The 26990-nt window shown below is 40.4% G+C and overlaps 1 protein-coding gene across 1 annotated transcript in view; it reads left to right on the forward strand.

Moving 5' to 3' along the window:
* SGK1 (serum/glucocorticoid regulated kinase 1) overlaps nt 1–26990 on the forward strand; it is a 116642-nt gene that overhangs the window by 42229 nt on the left and 47423 nt on the right. Inside the window, exon 2 of the mRNA XM_051854146.2 lies at nt 242–457. Within this exon, the coding sequence (XP_051710106.1) occupies nt 242–457 (216 nt within the window). The remainder of the gene's footprint in view (nt 1–241; nt 458–26990) is intronic.

The following is a 26990-nucleotide window of genomic DNA, read 5'->3' on the forward strand; positions in this document are numbered from 1 at the left end:
GCACAATTTTCTCTTCCTACAATCTTGCAAATGAGGTGACAGACTCAGCAAGGTAATTGAGCAGCCAGATATCGCGCACCCCTGGGGAGTGTCTAAAAAGCACTGACCAAACCCAGTCTTGTGAAGGCTGGGAAAATAGAGAGGCCATGAGACAGAGTTCTCCTTTCATGAGTATCCACCCCCCAAAATTTACATTAGAAGTCAAACGCACTCATTCTGTCCTTTCTTTTGCACTCTGTAGGTACGAAGATGGATCAAGAGCCCCATGGTCAGTGTGGACAAGCATCCGAGCCCCAGCCTGAAGTACACAGGCCCCGCGGGGGTACACCTGCCTCCAGGGGAGCCGGACTTCGAGCCTGCCTTGTGTCAAACATGCCTGGGCGACCATGCTTTCCAGAGAGGGCTTCTCCCTCCGGAGAAGGAGTCATGCTCATGGGAAACTCAATCAGGGTGCGAAGTAAGTTCATTTTTGCTCTGGGTTCATTCTTCTAGAGGATTCTAGGCCTTTGTTTTTCTTGTATTTATGACACAGTGTGCCAAAAACAGACTTGTGCCAATGCTTCTCTAGGGGTTAAAGAGTTATGAATGCAGGATGGCCCGCTGAACTCATTTTTTAAAAATACACTTTGTACCTTCGTTTGACATTCACTGCCATATTGAGCAGAAGATATGAACATGAATCCCTTTCCCCTACACACATGTTCAGTTATCCATATCCCCACTACATGACACATTTATTACAAATGGTGAGCTTGCATTGATCCGTCGTTATCACCCAAAGCTCACAGTGTACGTCCAGGTTAGCTCTTGGTGCTGTAGGTTCTGTGGGTTTGGACACATGGATAATGACATGGACCTACAACTATGGTATCACACAGAGCCTTTCCACTGCCCTAAAAGTCCTCTGCCTGGCCGGTGCCACGGCTCACTAGGCTAATCCTCCACCTAGCGGCGCCGGCACACCGGGTTCTAGTCCCAGTCGGGGCACCAGATTCTGTACCGGTTGCCCCTCTTCCAGGCCAGCTCTCTGCTGTGGCCAGGGAGTGCAGTGGAGGATGGCCCAGGTGCTTGGGCCCTGCACCCCATGGGAGACCAGGATAAGTACCTGGCTCCTGCCAATGGATCAGCGCGGTGCGTCGGTCGCAGCACGCCGGCCGCGGTGGCCATTGGAGGGTAAACCAACGGCAAAAGGAAGACCTTTCTCTCTGTCTCTCTCTCTCACTGTCCACTCTGCCTGTCAAAAAAAAAAAAAGTCCTCTGCCCTCTACTTAATCATCACTCCTCATGCCAAATCCTGCAACACTGACCTTTTCATTGCTGTCTCCATAGATTGCCCTTTGATGGAATTTCGGAAGCATACAGTATATAGTACTTTTACTCTAACACTGTCTTAGCTAAGTGATGACCAACCGGAAATTCCTCCTGAATTAGTTGATCACACAGAAGATCAGTTCTTGGATAATGCAAGAAACAGATCATACTGATTATCTACGGGTTTGTAGCTGCCACTAGAACATTCAGTCCAACATGATTGCACACATTTACAGAGGACTCTATCAACTTTTCACCATTCTTCCCAAGTTCTATATATTCATATTTTTACCAAGACTTTCTTCTGCTCCTGCAAAGTTGTTTTTGAATATTATTAACCCAAGAAAATCAGATAATAAATTCATCTTGCAAGTTCTAAGATTTCAAAAAATCAAGGTGTTTTTTAAACTTAAAACTTAATTAGCTTCATATTTATTTTGATGTTTAAGCCATTAGATAAAAATCTTGTATTATTTTTATTAACATCATCTTGCCAGAAAAATGCAACATTTAGAAGAGAGAGCATGTTACTACAAAGTATATGCTGTTGCAACTGATCTTCCAATAGATTATTTCAAGTCAGTGCATCCCAAGATGGCAAATGTTAATGACCACTTCTCCCTTGTTTTTTTTTTTTTTAAAGGTAAGTATTTTCCAGAGATAAAGAAACTATTTTACTGATAAAAGAAAGGATTGAAAACATTGAATCAAGTCCCTTTTCCAATTATTATTTACATTTTATTTGAGAGACAGAGAGTTCCCCCAGCTACTGGTTCACTCCTTAAATACCCACAATATCCAGGACTGGGCCAGGACAAAACCAGGAGCCAGAAACTCAGTCTAAGGCTCCCACATGGATGCCAAGGATCCAAGTACTTAATCCACATACTTAAACCAAGTACTTTAACCACCATCAGGGTGCACATTTTTTTAGCATGCAGCTGGATTGGGAAAAGCAGAACAGAGACTTGAATCAGGCACTGATTTAGGATGTGGCCATCCCAAGCAATATCTAAAACTCGTGCCGAACACCTATCCCAGCTGAGGCCATTTTAGCCCTGGGATACTGTGCAAAATGTCTTTGAATCTGTTTCTTCATGGAAAAGTGGTACTTGCTTGTCTATTGGAAAGATCAAGTGATATAATATTTATGAATGCTTTCATAATCAAAGTACCATGCAGGGACAAATATTGTGACTCAGTGGGGTAGGCTGACACTTACGATGCCAGCACCCCAGTCAGAGCACTGGTTGGAGTCTTGGCTGCTGTGCTTCTGCTCCTGCTCCCTGCTAATGTGCCGGGGAAACCAGTGCGAGATGACCCAAGTGCGTGGACTCCTGCCACCCACATATTAGACCTGGAGGGAGTCCTGGGCTGCTGGCTTTGGTCTGACCAAGCCCTGGCTGTTATGGTCTTTTGGAGAGTTTGAAACAACAGATGTAATTTCTTTATATTTCCCTCTCTGTCTCTCAGATAAATAAATCTTTAAAAAGTGCCATGCAGACATATATCATTATTACTTATATTTGCTGATTCACATATTAGCTAAACCTGAGCATCACTATACTAGACTTCCATCTTCATGTTAGCACTTTGCTCATCCATGAACCTTTGTCATGGCGCACTTGTTGTTTAGCCAGACCCTGGTTCACCTCCAGGTTGGTCATCAAAGACAATAACAGATTCTACCTCAGGGTTAGCATAGGAGTTATTTTAGGCCTTTTAGTCAATACAGTCTCTGTCACTTCCTGTCAGCCATGCCGCTGTAGGGAAAGTTGCTGAAAAAAAAAAAAAAAAAACAAAAAACAAAAACCAAAGCCAAAGAGCTTTTGGCTGGGTCACTGGCCATACTTTATAGACTTAGATTCTTAGAATGTAGACGTTTGCCAACTCCTTAAAGACGAAAGCACTTTCTATGACAGAGGCAGAGAGAGGGCCCCACACATCCTATACAAAGCACAAATGACATTGCTGAGTGTTTATTTGACAGCCTATCGTACACTCCACTTGATAGGAGCTGGGGATATGTTAATGAATGAATGGAAGTCCACACAAGAGGAAACAATAAACAAAGAGAAGGAATTTAAGGCAATATTGTGCTTCTTCTTTCTGTTTTACCTCATATAACAGGTGAATCATTCTCCAATTTATAATGATTACCTGGTTCTCGGACTTGGCTACTTTTTTCTTAAGGACACCACCAATCAAGAAGACACATTTTAACAATTCAAAAGCAAATCTATCTTCTGTGTTTCTATAGGGATGGAATAATAAAACACTTTCTTAAAAAAGTGGAATTGTGTGAGGAGAAGATGAGAGGCTGTGAGGTATACAAGCCAGGAAAGACAAACCCCAGATTGCTTTCCCAACATCTCCTGCTGCGGATTATTTTAGGGAAATTATTAATTCATCCTACCTGGTCAATTGTCACTCTTTGCAAAACTGAGAAAATACACGTTAACCATGATGTTTCATTCCTGGAGTTTTTTAGTAGTTCACAGATGAGATAGGATCTTAAAAATATTTTTGCAAATGTGAATTTATGTGTAAATAGTTAACTGGAGTCAAGCAAACTACATTCTGTTGCTGGTTCTGCCAGAGGTCAATGCAGGAGCTGGGCAAGTCATTAAGTGTCTCAAACATCATGAGATGATGTTTGAAACTCAGTGAGTTTCCTCAAAAGCCCTTGGAAGCCTAAGGTCTTGTGGTTGAAATCTGATGACCTACAAATGAAAATACATTCTATATTTGCAGTGTAAAGATACAACATGGAAAATAAAGTGGGAATGTTTTAATTAAGAAAGCAAATAATGTACAAGTTTTTAAGGAATATTTGTAGAGTTTTTTCCCCAGACTTTAAAAATAGGATGTTCCAAATGCTCCTTTCAGTGCCTGCAAATGCCAAGATTTTCATCGCAATTGATTTGTGCCAGGCTTTGCGAAAAGTCTGATTAGTGGCCTTATTCCCTTGGAAGACTCTAGGCTATTCATATGACAACAAGTCACCCAGAAGAATAGCAATGTCATGATGTCACTGGTAGTGCTGTCTAAAATGGATTGTTTATAAATTACGCAGACTTTTCTGAGAATGAGATGAGAGAGATGATAACACACAGCTGTGAAAGATCTCGCTGAATAACACATGTTTGTAGAACACACGTTGTGTCCGGCCTGACGCCAGCTCTTAGGCCATCAAGAGATGGAGACCAAAGTAGTGTTTCAGTAGATGAATGAGAACTAAACATTAGCAAACTCTGTGCTACTCCATGTCTCCCACTTCCAGATCAACCATAATCAGATCAACCCAGATGACAGCAAAAGAAAGGAGTGCGTTGGAAGGGAGATGGGGAAGGAAATTTGGTGTTAAGGAAAGCAGAGGCTTGGATTGAAATGGCAACCTGGCCATGTATTGTCATCTCTCCCTTCCTGCCTTAAATGACAGAAAAAAGACACAAGCACTTTAATTTATAATGGCATTTAAAAAAAAAAAAAAAACCCTGTTGTGACATCATATTGTTCAGAGATAATTAAGAATCTCCAAAAAGCAGAAGGCAAATAGGATTGGCAGGTTGATGAAGAAGCCCACAGCAAAGAATTGCTGTACAAGGTAGGAGCATTGCAAGCTCAAGTATTTGAAAGGACCCAGAACCCACTGAAGATATTCCAAGCTAAGTCTTTTCCCAAGAAAAGTCACTTTAGAAATGTAAGTATCAGACAAAATACAATGTAAGAGAAAAAAAAACTGGAGCTCAGAGGATTATATCACATTGGTAAAAGATACCAATCAAAAAGACAAAATATTCACACACTATTATGCACTTAAGATAAGATGGAAATATTTAATGAGAAAACAACTAATAGAAAGAAAAATTAGCAGATTCATATCTCAGAAAAAAAATTTTTTTCATATATCCTCCAGAAATTGCCAGTTCAAAAAGACAGAAAATAGGGGTATAATGGATATTAATGAAAAAACCAAATATGGTTTGTGCAGAAATTTGTATCTAATAAGCAAAAGATACACAATATTTTAAGCAAATATAGAGCAGTTACAAAATAGACCATAAATTAGATCATGAAGAATATCTCATCAAATTCCAAAAAGCAGAAATCACGCAAGCCCCTCTGGCTGACTAGAATTCGATAAAATTAGAAAGTGAGAACAGTATGACAGCCGGCCACCATCGCTGGCCAACCCACCCACTTGGAATTCATGATCACCCTTCCTAATAATAACCTCTGGGTTCACCTAGGAAATCATGGAAATTAAGAACTACTTTATGTGCTCATAATAGCACTGGGGAAAAGCAAATTGAAACAATGAAATCCCTAATTTGTCTTTAATCTATCAAATTTTCGAAGGTTGAAAAGATTAATAATGTTATATTGGTAAAAGTATGCGTAAAATTGGCAGAATATTTTAATGTTCCTCTATTAAAAATTTTAAAATCTCAAATCTTTCAGTTTACCAAATCCATGTATGTCTCCACATCTACCCTAAATAAAATTTATGTACTAATGTGGTCAGGTATAAAATCCATTGCAATACTGGAAATGGTTAAAAAAAAAAAAAAAGAAAGAAAGAAAAGAAAAGAAACATTACTGTATAACAAAATTGCAAACTCAGAATTTTTTATTATGGCACATCCATACTATTCAGTGGTTAAGAAGAATGAGATATGGGGCCGGCGCCGCGGCTCACTAGGCTAATCCTCTGCCTTGCGGCGCCGGCACCCTGGGTTCTAGTCCTGGTTGGGGCGCTGGATTCTGTCCCGGTTGCTCCTCTTGCAGTCCAGATCTCTGCTGTGGCCCAGAAAGGCAGTGGAGGATGGCCCAAGTGCTTGGGCCCTGCACCCGCATGGGAGACCAGGAGGAAGCACCTGGCTCCTGCCTTTGGATCGGCGCAGTGCGCCAGCCTCAACGCACTGGCCGTAGCAGCCACTTGGGGGGTGAACCAACGGAAAAGGAAGACCTTTCTCTCTGTCTCTCTCTCACTGTCCACTCTGCCTGTCAAAAAAAAAAAAAAAAAAAAGAAGAAGAAGAAGAAGAAGAAGAAGAATGAGATTTGTATGTATTGCCATAATCCAAAGTTTAGTAAGCTAGAAAATCAAGGTGAATATGAATAAGTATATAGCATTATCACATTAACTTTTTTTTTAACAACTTGGCATTCCTTTTTTTGTAAACATTTATTTATTTACTTCCTTACTTGAAAGAGGGGATGGGGAAGCAAGAGAGAGAGAGAGCTCTTCTATCCTCTGGTTCACTCCTTAAATGGCTTTAATAATTCGGGCTGGGCCAAGCTGAAGCCAGGAGCCAGGAATTCCATCATTCCATCTGGGTCTCCCATGTGTGTGACAGGAACTCAAATATTTGAGCCATTGTCCAGCCATCACCAGCTACCTCCCAGGCACATTAACAGGGAGCTGGATCAGATGCAGAGCAGCTGGGACTCAAACTGGCATTCTGATATGGGGTGCAGGCTTAACCCTTTACAGCACAATACCCACCTCAAAAAACTTTATATTTCTTTCTCCATGTCTGTGTTTATCTATGAGTGTGCACGTAAATGAAAAAAAAAAAGATTTGGAAGTGTATATATCAAATTGAAGTGGTGATTAACACCTTCCAGGTGATGAAGTATGGGTGAGTACAAAGACTCTGGCTTTTTCTCTTCTGTCTGAATTTTTTAGAACCATTTTAATACACACTCATTACTGTGAGTTTGGTGAAAACAACATACCCACCACGAGACTGACTTGTAGAAAGTGAATAATTACAGCTCCTCCCTATTAGTAGCAAGTCAGGCACCATCACAAAGATTGTTCACAGCGTGAGACTGTTCCATCACTACCAAAAAAAAAAAAAAAAAAAAGTGTGACTGTGGCTGGTGTTGGGGCGAAGCAGGTAAAGCTCCCACCTGCAATGCCAGCATCCCAAAGTGGTTGGTGTCCCAGCTGCTCCAAGTCCAATCCAGCCCTCTTCAAATGGCTTGGGAAAGCAGCAGACGATGGCCCAAGTGCTAGGGCGCTGCTATCCACGTGGGAGATCAGGAAGAAGCTCCTGGCTCCTGGCTTCAGCCGTCCAGGCCTGGCCATGGTGGCCATCTGTGGAGTGAACCAATGGGTGGTAGATTCTCTCTCTCTCTCTCTCTCTCTGTGTGTGTGTGTGTGTGTGTGTCCTTCTCTCTCTGTAACTCTTTCAAATAAATAAACAAATCTTACCAAAAAAAGACACCTGGAAGAAAATGGAAACACAATTTTCCACTCCGCCCCACCGTGCTTACCCTTTATCTGTGATTTAGTTTCCTCTGCCCTGCGTGACATGTGTGCTTGTCCATTTATTCTCTAAGCTTCTTGTGGTGGTGGAATCTAATGTGTTCATTTTCTCATCTCCTTCCTGGGCCCTGGGTCCATCTCAAAAGTTAGTGTGGTCTTTTTTGTCTTTGTCTTCATTAGCTAAGATCCGAATTTTGTCCATGCACAGTATTTTAACGTGAAAAGGAGAAATGAGGAGAGAAAGCGCCACAGCCCCTGCCAGCTGTAGATCATGTGCATTCCGGAGGCTGCGTGCCACGGGCTCGCGGCTGATTCTCATCAAGTTTGCCCTGTCATATGGGAGAGATTTGGCTGAGTGAGGATTTCCTTAGACTTCTCTGTCTGCATTTCAATTGAAGGCAGCTTGGAAGCTGCTTAGTCAGCAACTGAAGACTCAAGCCAGGGGGCCCTGTGTGCTGTTTTTAAGGCCTAGTGCAGCCAGAATTCTCTGGAAGGAGCCATCGGATGTGGAGAAGTTATTAACCACATTACTACAATTACTACAAGCAGAAGAATTAACATAGTCTCTGACACGATTCCATCTAAGGTCACTGCCTCTTCTGGTCCTCAGCATATTACCAGACAACAGTAGAAGGCACCTTTTATAAAAGATTTACTTATTTATTTATATGAAAGGCAGACTGCCACTCCCCAAATGCCTGCTCCAGCCAGAGCTGGGCTAGGCCGAAACCAGGAGCCCGCAGAGGTGACAGGAAGCCAAGTACTTGGGTCATCATTTCTGCCTCCCAGGAGCATTAGCAGGAAGCTGAATCAGAAGCAGAGGAACCAGGACACAAACTTGTTCTCCACTATCAGAGGCCATCATCGGAAGCACAGGCTTAACCTGCTGCACCACAACACAGGCCCTTAGAAGGCAATCTTTAAAAAACAAAAAAAGTTTTGTTGTTGCCGTTGTTTTATTTGAGAGGTAGAATGACAGAGAAAAAGGGAGAGATTGAGAAGCATGGAGCCAGGAAGTACATCCTCATCTCACACGTGGGTAGCAGGAGTCCATCATCTTTTGTTGCTTTCCCAGCAGCATCAGCAAGGAGCTGGATCAGAAACAGAGCATCCAGGACTCAAACCTGCTCTCCGATGTGGAATGGTGGTGTCGCAAGCAGCAGGTTGACCTGCTGCCCCAGAGCACTGGCCCCCTAAAAGGCACTGTTAATCAAGCTGACTTCTCGGGATTCCCGCATGGAATCTGACCCAGCGGGCCTGTTCACAGTTTCAGATGCTCTGTCTCCAACTCTCAGGCTCCAAAACTCCAGAAGGTGTATTGTTACCTTTATGCTTCTTCTCAACATTGTTGAGCTGTTCCTTTGAAGTCCAGGAAGCTTGTGGTGAAATGGTCAGCTAAGGGATGGTTTCCATACTTCTGGCTTTCATATTGTCTTGGGTTTTTCTGATCTTCTTTTAAAAAGATGCTATAAAAATATACTTAAATCAGCCAGATGGCCTTGAGGATTTATGACTTTTTTTAATTTGCATCATTAAAAAACTTTTATGAAGACTTGTAGGGATTGAAGTAACAGTGTTTCCAATTGGTCTCCTCTCCCAGCTCTCTGCTGGGAATGTGACATAACAGAGTCTTGGGCGTGGGCTGGTGGTTTTGACGCTTGTCATTCACAATAGTCCTTGTTTCCCATCAAATTTCTGTCAATGTTGTCCTTCAAAAAGCACTCATTGCATTAAACAAAAGGTGATACTTCGAAGGGAGAGATGAGGAGATAAATGTCTTTTCCTTTCGCTCTACTTGTGATGAGACGCAGTGGATGTGTTCTGTCCAGACCTGTGTTCTCTGCCCAAGTCGGCCATTGGCAGGCCATATGACCCTACAGGAGTCACCAGACACCCACAGGCTCACCTGGAGGTGGAGAATAAGACAGCACCGCCTCCCTCACAGGGCTGTTGAGAGGAAGCACTTAAAGAAAAAAAAAACAACCCTAGAAAACATTAGAAGTAGAATTAACTGGCAGATATCTTAAGGGTTGGTTATAAAGCTAAAAGGAGTTTAAAGCAAGTATCAGTTCTCCAAGGGTTCCTAGTTACACGCATGTATATGTGTGTGTGTGTGTGTGTGTATAATTAGGAATATATATAACAAAGTATATATACACATATATGTATAATAAAGAATATTACCTGAAAATAATCATGTCTTGAGAAACATTACAAATTACTCATTAGGTTGCCCTTTCAGGAAATGAAAGTTCCTATAACCCCTGTGGCCAAAACTTAAGTGACTATGATCGTAAACCGAGGAAGAATTGAAAAACAAGATAATTTTACTCAAATAGATGTTGAGTTTTTTTTTCCCCTGGAAAGTATTTTAGAAATGTTCTTTCCAGTCACGAGTTTGTAGAATAGAAGAAACTCTACTGATTTCTCTTTGGGCTGTCAGTATTTTTCTGCTTTTGTCTTCTTGTTTGAAATGTCCTAAGTTACTTTCAATTCTAGCAATTCTTGTTGGATAAGAACCACAGGAACAGTTACCTGGTTATCCTATAGCCCCTACTCTTTCAGGTTAGCTGAAATTTCCATTTTCAGATTTCATATATCCTTTAATATAAATCCACCGAGCTCATATAAATCCTTCCGGATTTTTCCTCATCATTTTTAAAAACTATGCAGAATTTTATAACTACATGCTTGAGACATTTGTAAGTAATTCTAGGTGCAAGCCTTTAGCTTAATAGTTAAGATACCCACATTTCAAATTAGAGTACCTGGGTTCCAGTCCTGGGACTGGCTCCAGACTCCAGGACCATGGGAGGCAGCAGCGAGGGCTCAAGTGATTGAGTTTCTGATACCTACAGGCCTGGATTGTGTTTCAAGGTCACAGCTTTGGCCCTAACCTGGCTATTGTGGGCATTTGGGGAGTAACTGGGAGATGAGAGTTCTTTCTCTTTGTCTATCTGTCTCTCTCTTACTATATGTGTCTCTCTGGCTCTCTAAAAATGTAATAATAATAATTCCATTTTCTTCCTATACCACTGGTTCTATTTTTTCATGTTCCCTCTAGCTTTTCGATGTCCTCATTTTGCATGTATTTGTTGCCATTGTGTAAAGTATGAAGTTGGTTTTTTGCACTTAACATTTGTTAGACACATTTATGAGTTGTAAGGCAAATATAATAGTTTTTAAAGATTTATTTATTTATTTATTTGAAAGGTGGAGTTAGAGAAAGGAAGAGAGAAAGAAAGTGAGAAAGAGACTTTCCACTTATTGGTTCACTCTCCAAATGGCTACAAAGGATCAGACCGAAGCCAGAAGGCTAAAATTCCATCCAGGTCTTCCATGTGGGTGCAGGGGCCCAAGCCCTTTGGCCATGTTCTGCTGCTTTCCCAGGCACATGAGCGGGAACTGGGTTGGAAGTGGAGCAGCAGGGGCTAGAACTGGTGTTCAGGTGGTATGCCAGCACTGCATGTGGTGCCTTAACCCACTATGCCACAACACTGAGCACTAATAATTATTATTCTGGTTAATATTACATCAAATTGACATTTTATGTAACCTTATATCTACTACTAGCCATTTCATTTTATTAGGTTTTTTTTCTTCGTTCAGATAAATCTTCAAATTATGGGTTTTTTTTTTTCACTCAATTTGAATAAACTCAGGATTGATTGAGCATCACCAGAGGTTGTCAGGAATAGAGTAGTTTCAAGATAATAATGGTGCCTGTCAAAATACTTTCCAGACCAATTTAAAGAGTCAACTCAATAAAAATGTTACCAGTGCTATATGAATAAACCCATCCTAATGGCACTTCATCCCTTGAGGATAGGGGCATGCTGTCATTTCTGTTCATTTAATCAAATAATATTTCGTTGGTTTGATATGCATGTCTGATTATCAAAGAAAGTTAGGAAACCTGGCGCCAGTGCTGTGGCATAGTGGGCAAACCACTGCCTGCAGTACTGGCATCCCATATGGGTGTCGGTTTGAGTTCCAGATGCTCCACTTCTGATCCAGCTCTCTGCTGTGGCCTAGGAAAGCAGTAGAGAATGGTCCAAGTGTTTGGGCCCCTGCACCCATGTGGGAGTCTAGGAAGAAGCTCCTGGCTCCTGGCTTCAGACTGGCCCAGCTCCGGCCGTTGCAGTCATTTGGGGAGTGAACCAGCAGATAGAAGACTCTCTCTCTCTCTCTGTCTCTCTGTCTCTCTCTCTCTGCAACTCTGTAAATTTGCCTTTCAAATAAATAATCTTTTAAAAAAATTAAGAAACCTTTGCATTTTTTAATTTAATACTTAGAATTCCTCACAGGAATTGTTTCTTCTCATTGTCTTTTTATATGCAATTTTGCATTCATTTTCATAAATTCACATTAATTATTTTTGTTTAAATTTAAATTCTCTCTCAATACTATCTGTGTGGCACTTTTTTTAAATTTGAAATTCACAAAAATGAATTATTAGGTCTATTTTTTGAGCTATTAGAGGGAGAATAGCTATGTTAGCTGAAAGCTAAAATCAATACACTGTCTTTCCTCCAAAAAATGCTGAGCAAGCTGTTCCCAACAGAACACAGAAGGTTTGCACATGAAAGGATTTGGGTGTAGCCAGCTCATCTTTCCGTCCCAAATGTACATTCTGTCACCCATCTGATAGCCTCAGGGCCAGGAAGCTGCATCTTCTTTGCTCAGGAGTACTTCCGTTTTCCCAGTTCTATTTCCTGGGGCTGTTAAGCCAGTAGGTCCCCTCTAACTGTGTCAGTGCTGTCCTTCTCTCTAGAAGCCAGGGCCAGGAATCTTGAGGGTTCTCCCAAGCTCCAAAGTAGACAAGGAAGCAGCATGGACCTGGCTCGCGCACTTACCCTCTAGGCATTAACCAAGTGACTGTTCTATCTACCACCTGGCACAGTACTCTGCTGTATTTAGAGATGTGATTGGGTTCACAAAAATTGGAATTTAGAGTCAGGACTTTGGGGTAAGGCAAGCTGATGCCTGCACTCAGCTCACTTCTTGTCTATTACATAAGCTGTCCTTCGAGTTACATGCCCTCATTATGCCACGTTCTCCGCGATGGGTCTGGAAAAGGATGAGGTACCCAGTCCAGGCTATTTAGGACGTAAAATATTCTAAGACTACTCCCTGTGCCGCCTGGAAATCTCCAGCCTGTGGTTACAATTACCCTTGGGGGTGAGCATATTTTGTTGGCTTTTGTTATATGTAACCAAATCTTTCCTGCTTCTAATTAAGTTTATTCCTTTTAGTATAGTCCTTCCCAGAAACCATATGGCTATTTTCCACTAAACTAATATCCCTTCTTAGTAGTTTTGAGACCTTTAAAATTTTAAAAGATGACTATTTTACAAACTACTAAAAATCCATAAGCCAGAAGAGAATTTAAGGGCTAAAGCAAAGCTTAATTGTATGCCAATAGACATTTTTTTGCCATTATTTCTCTTTTCTCTGGAAGTTTGTAACTACATATATTTTTTCTGGGACTCTTTGCAGAAATTATAGAATTTAATTTATCAAGTAACATATCTATAGTATAAACTACTTTATAAAGAATAGGTAAGCAAATGCTTGAATATTTGGGGAAATATTTAACAATAATTTCTTAAAATAGTATAACTTAATTCTAAGAACTCTGGGGGCCTGAAAAGACTCTTCTTATGAATCTTCTAAAGATAAAGGAAGGAAAAATTATTAATGTCATCTTGATATTTCTTATTCATATAAAGTCGACTGCTTCTTGTTCATTCTGCTTACATGGAGAGTGTTGGAACAACACCTAAATTTGCCAAGACACACATTTGCCCATTGTGTTCAAGATAAACAAATCATTCTATTTTCACCTGTTGCTGATGTTAGATTCCTTGTCTTTTTGAACAGACAAGTCAAACTATTTCTTGGCAAGATTGTAGCAAAACTCAATTTGTGTGACATCATCTCTTGAAAGAATCATCACAACCAACAGAATATATTGATATTATATAAGTGACTCAGCTTGAACTTCTCTTGTTGGCCTTGAGTGTATATCAGTACAAGAACATACTGAAAATCTCTTTGAAGTCAAGCCAAATTCCACAGCTTGCTCTCTGCAATTTGAGTTTACTTTTCCAATGTCCATCAGTCTTGATAGCTGTAAATATGCAAGTCTGTTCTCAATTCACTTCTCTTTACTCCACTGGAAATTCCCTATTGTTTTCTTTATGTGTTGATTTCAAAAGGACCATTTCAGAAGATTCACCTAAATTTCTACCTGAGGGAAGAATGCTATCAACCAACATTTCTGGCTTGGTTAGATGAATAGCAGATAGGTGAGTCTCTAGTTAAGTAACACGGGGAACAAAGGTTACCAGTCTTTGTAGATTGGAAAATGCTTAATGAGTTAATTTGGCAATAAGAGAGAGAGAGAGAGAGAGAGAGAGAGATGAGAGAGAGAGAGAGAGAGAGAGAGAGAGAGAGAGAACCATTGATGTGAATTACAGCTCTGAGTTTTTGAAAGCCAACATGAAGGCAGACCTTTCAGAGAGTGAACACCTAAGCAACATATGGAAACAGAGACACCAGAATTCAGGATCTCCTTCTAAGCCACCACAGGGCCTTGGTTTTTTTCTCTCAACTGGTGTTGATTGCAAGTTTCTGTTATGGGTTTGGTACTAACACACTATCCAGTGCTTCTGGGAGAGGGGGAAATACTGACAAATAATCAGGCAGTTATAAGAGGGAGTGATGAGTGCTACAACAGGGGAAGGTGTAGACTGCACGTGAGAGTCCCAAAGCCAAGGAAGATTCCCCAGCAGAAAAGCAATATAAGCTAGGAAGTGAGGAATGAGTAAGTTAGTGAGGTAGGGAAGGGTAGGGGAGAAAAGCTCAGCTAGATAGGACAAATAACGAGGCTTAGGATGACATGGTAAATTTGGAGCAAGGAAAATGGAACTCAACTTGGAAACAGAGTTCAGATCATTAAAAGTTTTTACAAACACCCTAAATCATTTCTATGCTAGCCTTGGGAAATAAGGATCCATTTAATGTTTCTATTACAAAGTGGTTATCAGTAGGAATAAAGAATGGATGGGACAGAGTTGAATTCCAGAAATTCTTCCATTGGAGATTTATGGCCTTGGATTAAGGTTTATGGCTCTGACCCTGTTAAGGAAAAATATCCTTGGGATTTAATACAATAAACTTAATTCTTGTTTTGCAAAGACAAATGAGGATTCCAGATATGAGAAAGGGTGATATTAACTAAACAGCCCTCATTCCTGAAATGAGAAAAATGATTAAAAGGATGGAGTCTGGAACCACAAACAAACTTTGTTATTTACCAGGTTTATCATTACTTAGTGACTGAAGGGAAAATGTAAAATTAGGATGTGGGAAAACTGAAAAACTTCAAAAAAGGTAGTAATTGAAGAGAGAGGAAATACTCTGGATGTGAGACAGTGGGTTTACAGACTGAACCTCATTTTGTGTTTGACATGAAAACTCTTAGTTTCTTGGAAGGGCAGAACCTGCCTGGTTGAGAGTAGTTTTTCTCATATATGCATTAATAAATAATTATAAAAAGACAAAAGATAACAGATTTTTCTAGGATGCTTCCACATGTATGTCATCTGTCTTTGTGAGGGAAGAGGCCATTATTGACCCCTTATCAATGTTAAGCTGTGGTTTGAACTACATTTGCTAACATAAAAGGCTGAATTTGTGTTATCTGTTTGTACTCTGGTGTAATCTCACTGAAGACCAATAGAACAAATTTTCAATCAAGTTGCAAGGTTAATCTAACTGACCTCCCCTGGGCATGAACAAGGAACCATCTTTTAGGACAGTGCCCTAATCCACTAGACAAATCAGAACCTATGGTTCATGATACACATAAAAGAAAAAAAAGCAACAATTTTTGATTGGGACTTTTTTCTACAAGGCCTTTAGCCATCGAAGATTGTGAAAATTCTCATTTTTTCATAATTGAAATCATTTTAACAGCTGTGAGAACTCATTTACATTGAAGATGCAAGCAGAAGTCACAGGCTTTATTTCATGGGTTCAGTTTAAAAGCTGTATGTATTTTTATAAGTCTCATAATTGATTGGCAATGGTTATTATAGATGATAATATTTATTTAGACAAGGCAGAAATACAAAGTACAAAAGATGTTTAAAGCAAAAAAAAGGCATAGGCTATATTGAGCATGCACAGACTAAAATTATCTATAATTTGAGTGAATGACATACATTGTATGACACAGATTTGACTCTGGATCCCTGAATAGTTTCATGGTCAGGACTATCTGTAAATCAGTGACATGACTCATCCGTCTCATGCATGGTGCATCAAACTAGCACCTGCTTTCTCAATCAGTCACATTACATTCATATCTAAACATTAATAGCCACATTATTAACCCCAGCTACCCAAATTAACCTTTCCATATTGAGAGGTTGAGCAAGTTCAATCTAATAGTGTTCATTTCTTCCATGCACCATGTACTACGCACTTAATTCATTAAGAAAAAAAAAACACCTGCTCTTCCTTTCTGTTCTGCATCTCAGAAGTGGCAAATGCCACTTTGAGTTCTGTGTTTGTGGTTTTGGGTGCACCATATATGGGTAAATTTTAGAAGAGACTGTAGCAGGTGTGACTTTGAATTGAGGCAGTGTGAGAAGCAGCAACAAGCCACCCCAAGCTAATCTAGGGGAAATCCAAGCTTCACAGTGGCCCACACAGGATGTTTCGTCAAAAAAGGGATTTTCCCTCTTCTGGAAGACTTTGCTTCCTCCCCCTTCAGTACCAAAGTGTGCTCAAATCTGTTAACAGTTCATTCTGTGTGGGGAGCAGGTTGAAGGGCGATCCAGCCCTGGGATATGAAAGGTGCAGTAAGAGCAAGACCCCTTGAATACTTTGGCCAGTCCATCACATCTCTGGCCATGTCGCCTGCTATTACCCAGTGTTTCTTGAAAAGTTAGGGGTGGATATTGTGGTACAGCAGCTTAAGCCCCACAGTGCATATCAGAGTGCCTGATTTGGCTCCTGACTCCTTTGCTTCTGACCTGGCTTCCTGCTAATGCACCTGGGAGGCAGCAGATGATTGCCCAAGTATTTGGGTACCTGACACCCATATAAGAGACCCGGATGGAGTTCTGGGCTCCTGGTTGCAGCCTGGACCAGCCAGTAGATGGAAGATTCTCTCTCTCTCTCTCTCTCTCTCTCTCTCCCTCCCCCTCTTTCTGTCACTCTGCCTTTCAAATAAACAAATAAATCTATTTTAAAAATTATTAGACCTTGTATGTATTAACTATGGTTTTATTGTTAGATATCAGTTCCAAGCCCAGCTTTGACATGAAACAGCTGTATCCTTAAATTTCCTCACTTATAAAATGAATAATAATACAAACATCAGGGTTGCTGGGAGATTCTAATGAGAGAATGTGTGGAGATTCACTTCATTTCTCTCTGCTTCCATCCTTCTTCTAACCCAACTCCAATCTACCATGACCCTTAATCTTGTCATGGGTGTCCATCAAAAATCATACTCATTAATCCAAAGCCCATGTCTTTTTGTTCAACAAAAAGAAAATTAGAAAAGGAAGGAGAGACTGAAAAGCAAGTCCATCATTAAATGAACTGTGCCATTGTGACTTTTGTAGAACAAATGAGATGTTTATGTATTTCTTGGCTCAATGTTAAATTTTGTTCCCTTATCACTTTAAATAAATTATGAAGAAAACTGAAATAAAGATTCAGCTTGCTTTTTCCAATTCCCACCCTCCAGTTCTGAAGGTTCTATGTCCCCTAAAGACCTATTCTTGACAGAATCTCAAAGGTTATTTGTCTATTCTACACAGAGATGTGACATATTCTCATATGAAAATAAATCTACTCATATTTTATCCCACTGCAGAGCAGCTCCCTTTGGACTGGCAGATTTTCCATACAACCTCAAGAGAAGGTATCTTAAACAGACATGTTCTTATCTTTAATTGCCAGGAGGTAATTGGCTGCTTGGAAGATTAAACTATTATGGTCTAAAATGTAAATAAAACCATAGCTCCTATAATTTTTTATTGTTCTTTAAGATTTTCTCAAATTTGATTTTATTATTTTAATGTCATCAAGACTTCATTTTCCTTCACCTATATTTATAGATGAAAAGGTAGCAGTTTTAAAAACATAAATAACAATTACATGTAGATTGATGAGCAACCACTTGAGCTTTCTGAGAACAAGCCAAGCAGTACAATTCATTAGTGCAAGGTTAATGAATTAGACAGATTAGAAAATCAGTAGCAATTTAATTTCATCAAGGATCATATTAGAACATAGTAAGGTACAAAGGAAGTGTTTCCAAGGGCATTAATGAAGTGTCCCAACCATAATTTTATCATGGATATTTAATATGCCTCCTCAGATAATTAACAATCATTTATAATATAAATAAAATCATCAATTTATTAATATTACCACATACTTTGATTATTATCTTGCTAATTCATTACTGCTTCCATATTTCCAAGCTAGATATAATTAAATATTTATGACAACATTTTTAACTATGTTTATTTGAAAACCATGGGAATCATTTTAAAGTTTTTAGCGTAAGTTGAGATATTTATTCAGGCAGTCAGTGTACAGTCAAGTTCATACTCAACAGCAGACTACTGTTTTGAATATTAAAGATAAGTTCTAAGTGTTCAAAGACTATGAAGTAACATTGAGTGAATTTCACATGTTCTAAACAGCTCCACCTTTGGCCCAAATAGGCCATTTCAAGGCAAACCTAGAGAGAGGCCTGGACTCATTGCCAACACTGCCCTCAGAGTGCTCTCCTCTCACCCATGGTGCCCTTGCACCAGCACACAGCAATCACTTCCGCTTGCTCAGTCCCTTCTCCTAGTTTTAATCCCACACATCTCTGCCCTTTCTTTTTTTCTCATTTAGCCATATCATTAATCCCTTCGCTTTCTGTTTCCTCTGGGACAATTGCCAATGAGCTCCAGTAAATCACTGAACTTTTTCTCAAAACCCTTCCTCTCCTCTCTCATTTTATTAGGTGGGACCACACAAGGCGTGTCAAATTTTACAATAGGTTTTTGGCCATGTGTGCTTTGAAAGAGCCAGGCTAGGGTTTTCAGAGTCTTCCTTTGGGCAATGTGCTCCGTGAATCTCCAAGAGGGAAGAGCCTGAGTATTCCTCCCCAGACAGATGGAAACAAACACCTGGTTTTGTGTGTGTGTGTGTGAGTGTGTGTGTTTTAAGAGACGTCTTCAGGAAAATGCTGTCTTTCTTGAGACTTGACTTCCTACTAAGATGACACATCTTCTCCGACATCTTCAAGCAGAAAGGGCTTCCCCTCCAGTCTCCGCCAGATACCCTCTAACTTCCCCATCCACGTCAGCACTATTACTCACCCCAACCCACTGCCTTTTATTGTCGACAGCTACTCTCCTCCGAGACACATCATATTCTGTCATCACTTTGGGTCTTCAGGCAGTAGTTTTACTCTCTCCTTTTTCATAAGCAACCATCTGCAGAAATTCAATACTCACATTGATGATTCAGATAACAATAACACTAGTAGTAAACTTGATTAACTAATACTCAGTTTGGAATGTCTACTATGCACCAATAAGTATCTTTAACACTTGACATGCATTATTTTATTTAATGTCTACAATCAGTGCACAAAAGAGATACAACTGTATTTTGGCTTCCACATCATCTGGCCCTGGCTTTGTAGGCATTTGTGGAGTCAATCAGTGGATGGAATCAATCTCTCTCTCTTTCTCTCACCCTATCATTCTACGTTTCCAATAAATAAATCTTTTTGAAATGATAAAAAGTATAGTGTACTAAATATGTAAGGTAGAACAGTCATTTATTATCATTATCAAGTACCATGTACCGTACATAACTATGTGGTTTTCCTTTATACAACTGATGGCACAGTGGGTCTGTTCACACCAGCGTCACCAGAAACACGTGAGGAATGCATGGGTTACAAAGCCCTGGTGACAGGAACTGTTCAGCTCCATTGCATTCATGTAAGATCATCACTGTATTTGTAGTCCATTGTTGACTGAAATGCCATTTTGCAGCACATGACTGTATTATTATTATTTCCTATTTGCTGGTGAGGAAAACACATTGTTTAACAAGCACAAGGATATAGCAGGTATGAAGCAGCAGAACCAGGATGCAGAGTTATCTTTGACAATGATAATGGCTTCCCTGCAGCACAGTGGTGAAGTCTCGTCCACCGTGCTTCTGAGGTCTCATCCCTTCGTCAGCCTTCCAGCACCGTGCCTCGTTGGTCCTGTGATTATCCTATGCTGTTCCTCTCCAAGTTTCCTCTTGGCTAGGGCTTTCTGGCCTGGGCAGCCTCATGATCCCTGCCTCCTCCGTGGTCATGGTCTCCAGTCACCCCTCTTGGGAAGGAAGCTATTCACCCTGTAGATGCCCTTGGGGTCTGCTGAGGCTTCCCTGTCTCCCTCCATCCCTGAGACTCCTGAAAAAAGCGGTGGGCGCATGGCTCAGAGCGAGTCCACGCTCACTTCATTTGCTGGCAGAATACAGCACATTTCTCGTCCTTTGAGAGGTCATCTTGGAGTGTACCTTCTGTCCCCAGTGGTCTGATGACATCAAGCAACCTGCTGTCCTGCATCCAGCTTCAAATATTTGCTCTCGTTCCTTGACCTTTAGTGGTGCTTTCTCGCTGTGCCCAGAACATTTTCTCGAAGATCACAAGATGATGGGCTGTTAGGACTAGAAAGGGCCATCAGCCTCACATAGCCCAGCTTCCCCATTTCACAGGTAAAGGACTGCGGCAGAAATTTCTGAAAGATTAAAGGTAGCAGAGTTTGCCCACACCCTTTCAAAGAGCGATTGATTTCACAAAGATATTTCTGGCTGCTTCTTATCTGCCGGGTTGTCATGGTTTTAGATCCAGGTCAGGTACTGAGCACTTTGCGCACATCTCATTCTCTGGATCACTCACCAGTTGAGAAGCTAGTGCGTTATCAGAGGGAAGTACCACCGACCGTTTTCCTAGCAGCACAATGAGGTTCTTTCTGCTGGGTGGGACACTTTGTCTAAATTTCCTTTGCACCAGATGGCCGTCTCCCAAAGGCTCCAAACTCCTGGGCTCATTAGGATTCCAGATGTGTGCGCTACTGTTGATATACAGGACGGCAGCTGTCTTTCTGCCAACTCCTTGTATGTGTTCAATTGTTAGACTGTATTTAGAAATGTGATGTGACATGCTCCAACTATATTTGATTGTTTTTAATCTCAATTTTGATCCACAAAATAGGCACTATGCAATACGCTAGAATATTTAGGTTTAAGTAGTTAAAAATCCTGCCATACAAATAGTGTGTTCTAAAAATGTATTGGAGAACATCTGAGACAATTTAATTCCCAGGTGCCAGAGTTCATGACATCCCCTTTCTTAATACATTGAACTTGTTCTGAATCCAATTATACTTTCCATTTTGCAAAATAACTCATTTTGTGTGGTAGTCAGTAGAATCTACTTTATTATTAGATATGAGAAAAATATATATATATATATATTTTCATTTTAATGTGCTCCAGATTGGAGACCCTTATTAAGGCCAGTCTGCCTCATTTCCCAGTTGTACTAATTAAAAGTACTAATTATTTCCATCCTGGTATCTCAGGACCATCTTTGATACATGAAAGTTTTGAGAGAATTAAAAAAAAAAACTGACTTTGGAAATCATGTGAGAGAACTAATATTCATTAGTGCCAATTAAAATGCGTCTTAAGTCAGTTCATGAGACCCTCACCCCCATTTCTTTAGTTTCAAGTCGGCTCTGGATTTCTGCCACATGGAGGCTATTACCAGAATTCCCTCTCCTTCTGTAACAGTGAGCCTAATTAATGCTGCAAAGGGATTTACCTTACTCGTGATGCCAACAGACTTCTCCACAGCAGGTTTCATATCTAATTTTTGTCATTTGTGAGAAAATTAAACCGAGATTCCAAGATCCTTCCCACAACTAAAGCCAATGATTCTCTAAGGCCCCGTGGTCACTTTCCTAATTCATAAATCAGCCCATCTCTGGCCCTCATGAGAAATAATCCAGGTGTGTTTAAGGAGGAACTTAGTTATTTACTTTTCTGATACAAAAGGTGGGAGAAAGGAGGAAATCCCTAGGATACAGATAATCTCCTTTTAAAACGCCTGAACTCTAGAACAACAGCACTCCACAAAAAGAATTTTTAAGTCACATGAACTGTGGGATCCACCATTTTGAAATTTCATGAGTTACCCATTATTTAGAGTGTCTGATACTCAATAGCAAGTTTGTTCTAATCTATAACTCCAGGAACTCCAAGCACATAATTTATTTACTCCCTTCAGCATACTATTGCTTAACAGAAGAGACTATTTTGATGGGAAATTATTTCAGTGGAGTCAGACTATGCAATAGGACAGAATAAACAAAGCTACAACCACATTCTTTAGAAAGTGTGTAGTTATGAAGTGGAGGAAATTGTGTTTATTTTATGAGAACAAAGCCAATGGAAATTAATTCTAAAAGTGGAATATATTCACTCCATTTATAAAAAAAAAATGCGGCAGTGACCTAGGGGATGACTGCTATGGGTGCTTTGTTGTTCAAATGTAACAGTTGGTGGGAGGTGTAGGGAAACTGAAAGCCATAATGATGGCTTCTACCTGAATCCCATTAGCACTTGGGCGTCAATAGACTCCTGATTTTTGAGAAGGAGAAAATTGGAGCTCAATAAGTAGCAAACCATTCTATGCTGCAATTAGTATAATTATCTCAAAAAAAAAAAAAAAAACATTTTAACAGGTTTTAGGATAAGGCTATTTTAGATATTTGAGTTGCAGACAAGCTAACTCCAAAGAGTCATCCCTTAATGATTTTTTAAAAATCACTTAAGTAGGGCTATTAAAGAAAATAACGACTGAAGCACACAAGCAATTATAGAAAAAGGAACTCCCCAATATTATGTAAAAAGTATTAGAATTGAGTCATATGTGAATTTTGTTTAACTTCTTCACTCTTGAATTCTAGTTCCTGGAATCCCTCCTTTATAACTGACTCACAGTCTATTTTGGAACAGACTTGCCAGTACTACAGTCCTTTCACTATACATGAGAATGTGTGCAGAAGTCAGGGATGGAGAGAATAATTAAATAGTGACTGAAGGACCTCACACACATGTGGCCCTCGGCTAACACTGAGCAAGTGGGCCTCAAAGTCAAGGATGACCTCAGTGCTCCATGGTTAGAAGTCTTGTTTCCTGATACTATGTTTAGAAAAAGGAGTTGATCAGAAAAATCTAGTTCATAGTTTAAGTGAAATACTTGATCTTGTTCTTTATTGAAAATATCTGTTTTTCCACTTCTTCCCATCAAAAGTCTGTATTTTTTATGATAATGAATTTTATTAGTTTTAAAGTGATTTTTTTTTTCTCTTTCTATAAAGGGTTTGGAGTTACAGGCTTGATGCTAGGTGCATACTCCTCCCTTTCTTCATGGTGTTTGTTAGTCTCCTTTCAGAACTGACATTAATATCGTGATTTCAGGAAGGTGCTCTCCAAGGACTTGAATCTGGGGCCTGGGAAGATGTGATTGTTGGTGCAACACATCCCGCCTCCCTAGGCGAGAGCCACACAAACACAGTGCTACTTTATTTTTCAGGGCTATGGGGAAGATTGTACAATCTCAGCCTACCTCTTGACATTTAGTTAGCCTTGCTCTAACAAAAGCCTTTATACTTTAAACCCAGCCTGTTTTCCTTTGTTTTGTTCTCAGTATAGATAACCAACCACCTTCTTATTAAAAACTCTCCATCAACTTCAAGAAGATATTCAATTACTATCTCACCTCCTCTTTTTATTTATGTATTTGAAAGGCAGAGTTTCAGAGAGAGAAAGAGGGAGACACACACAACACACATACAGAGAGAGAGAGAGAGAAGAAGGAGGGAGGGAGAGAGAGGGAGGGAGAGAGAGAGATTTTCCATCTGCTGGTTCCCTCCCAAGATGAGAGCAATGGCGAGGAGCCCGGAGCTCCACCCAGGTCTCCTATGTGGGCAGCAGGCGCCCTATTGCTCGGGCCATCTTCCACTGCTTTCCCAGGCGTATTAGCAAGGAGCTGGATCAGAAGTGAAGCAGCTGGGAATGGAACTGGCACTCATACAGAATGCAGGCAGCATATGCAGGTGGCAGCTCAGCCTGCTGCAGCACAATGCCAGGCCCCCATCTGGCTTCCCCTTTAAGATAGTAATAATCCTGCTTACTTCTCTCATTGGGCTTAATTTCTGACACTGGAATCATTTTGCCATCAAAATAATTTCCAAGTTCTCTCATCAGTCTTTAAACATAGACTCCAGAGGTTCATATTTCTGAAAAACACTAATTTGAGCCTAACAGTTCCTTCATATCATTTATTTTTCTTTATATAGGTCTTTTTTAAGTATCTTACTATTAAGACAATTTTTAAAACTTACATTTGGATTTGATTTTAATGCAATTGACTGGTTAGAGATAAGGGTGTCTACAGAGAGACAAGGTTCTATTAATAGAACACTGAAACATATGCAAGATTTCGCAATGAAGCATTTGCAGAAATTATAACCATAACTAAAATAGATTTTTTTGTTCCAGCACTTAATATTTTTCTAATATCTTTCCTCTATTTAATCTTGGATGAATTTTCCAGTTCTGTGTTTTTCCAGCAAATTTCTGGCCAAAAAAAAAAAAAGAAAACCAGAAATTAGCTGTATAATACTAGTAGAAAACTATGCCAATTTAGTTTGGCATCAGTGTGATTTTGAACAAATTTAGAGTCTTTAGAAATGTCTGGGGCTATTTCTGCATGAATTATACTTAAATCCCATGTTTATTGTTTTCTTTTCTTCTTTTTTTTTTCTTCTTGGAAAGCAGGCTGAAAATGATTACAACATATGCCAGTGTGCAATTTAGAGTTCATTAATCCCTCTTCAGGTTCAGGCCATCAAAATGGTAACCAAAAGTAACCTTGCCTGGCAGAGTTGGTATTGGTCTTTGGGAAGTTCAACAAAGTTTTCCTGACTTGTGGGTTTTCATTTACTTTGGGAGAGAACCAAGTCCATGGAAAAATTAGTCAACAGAAATTATGATTGAACTCCATAGGACTTACAGGAAAGTCCTCACTGTGATACTGCCTGCCCCCTTTTCTCTGATGACACAAAATGAAGCACTCCTGGGCTGGTACTAGAGAGCCTTATCTTTGCACAACTCTAGAACTCCAAGCTAGAATTGAACACTGGAAGGGGGTGAACTTGCCAATCCACCTATGCGTCTACACTAAAAGAGGTATGAGATTGTCACCTCAAAGCATACCTTTTTTTTTTTTTCAGTAGTTACATTTTACCTCCGGGCTTTTCAGATTATAGTAAAGTATCCATAATCACACTAACCAAAATAAGCCTAAACAAAATGAAATTAACAAAGCCAAAATAAAATCACACACTCATAAAATAAACCTTGTTTAGTATACTAATTTATCTGTTCTTTCATACACAAATGAAATATAATTTTATGATGTGACTTCTTGTATTGAACAGGATTCAGAAGACTGTTCTTCACAGTATTTAAAGCTTTACAGGAATCATGTAAGCAGGGATATATGGTACTTTGCTCAACTGTTTCTCCACTAAATGTTTAGGTTGCTTCAGTGTTTTGTGCATACAGATTTGTAAGTTTATTTGCTTAGTACAAACTACCTGAAATGAGGAAATAGGATGGAAGTGTTGAGCATTTTAAAGCTCCTAAAATATAGCATAATAGCTTTCAGAAGATGTGCTGCCAGCGCCGCGGCTCACCAGGCTAATCCTCCGCCTTGTGGCACCGGCACACCAGGTTCTAGTCCCGGTTGGGGCACCAGATTCTGTCCCGGTTGCCCCTCTTCCAGGCCAGCTCTCTGCTGTGGCCAGGGAGTGCAGTGGAGGATGGCCCAAGTCCTTGGGCCCTGCACCCCATGGGAGACCAGGAGAAGCACCTGGCTCCTGCCTTTGGATCAGCGTGGTACGCTGGCCACAGCACGCCGGCCGCGGCGGCCATTGGAGGGTGAACCAACGGCAAAGGAAGACCTTTCTCTCTGTCTCTCTCTCTCACTGTCCACTCTGCCTGTCCAAAAAAAAAAAAAAATGTGCTAATAAAGAACAATGAACAATCTATAAGAATATCAGTTTTACAAACCGCTTGTCAGCATTAAACACTGCCATTTTAAAAATTATATCTGAGGGCTGGCACCATGGCTCTCACTGTCTAACTTTATCTGTCAAATAAAAAAAATTTCTATCTGTGGGTTGGTATTGTGGTACAGCAGGTTTAGCTACTACCTGTGATGTTGACATCCCATATGGGCATCAGTTTGAGGCTGGCTGCTGTGCTTCCAATCCAACTCCCTGTTAATGCACCTGGGAAGGCAGCAGAAGATGGCCCAAGTTCTTGGACCCCTGCACCCACGTAGGAGACCTGGGTGAAACTCCTGGTTCCTGGCTTCAGCCTGACCCAACCCCAGCCATTGCAGCCATTTAGGGAATGAACCAGCATGTGAAAAATCTCCTTTCTCTCTCTCTCTCTCTCTCTCTCTCTCTCTCTCTCTCTCTCCCTCTGTGTGTGTATGTGTGTGTGTGTTTCTCTGTAACTCTGCCTTTTCAAATAAACACATTTAAGAAAATATTTATGCATATTATTATGATTATAATTTTCTGTTCAAAGATAAATAGTCTAATCAAATACTCTTATTTGGAACTTCTTCTCTTTACATGGGGCAAACAGTTATTATTTAAAAATACATGTAATAGCACTTCCCACTTTAGGTCTTAGGTAAGTAACTTGGATTGTAGAATAGTGTGGTGATAAATTAGGGCACCACCCAAAGTTTTGATTTGCCTCAATAATGTTGTTGTTGCTTTGAGAGGCAGAGACAGAGAGAGGGAGAGAGAGAGAGAGAAAGAGAGAGAGACAGAGAGAGGGAGAGAGAGAGAGAGAGACAGAGAGAGACAGAGAGAGGGAGAGACAGAGAGAGGGAGAGACAGAGAGAGGGAGAGAGAGAGAGAGCGAGAGCGAGCCAGCACCCATCTCCATCAACTAGTTCACTCACCAAATGTCCATGTCAGGTGAGGCCAGGCCAAAGCCAGGAGCAGAGAACTCATTGCAGGTCTCCCATGTGGGTGGCAGGGAACTCACCCACTTGGGTCAGCACTGCTGCTTCCCAGGGTCTGTCTTAGCAGGAAGCAGGAATCGGGAGCCAGAGCCAGGTATCCAACAGCAGGTATCCCAGGTGTGGGCTATAGGTGTTTTCACTGCTGGGCTAAATGCCTGCCTCTGCCCCAACAGCCTATGAGGTAGATTTTC

This window comes from Oryctolagus cuniculus, chromosome 5, assembly GCF_964237555.1.
Source record: "Oryctolagus cuniculus chromosome 5, mOryCun1.1, whole genome shotgun sequence".
Lineage (NCBI taxonomy): Eukaryota > Metazoa > Chordata > Mammalia > Lagomorpha > Leporidae > Oryctolagus > Oryctolagus cuniculus.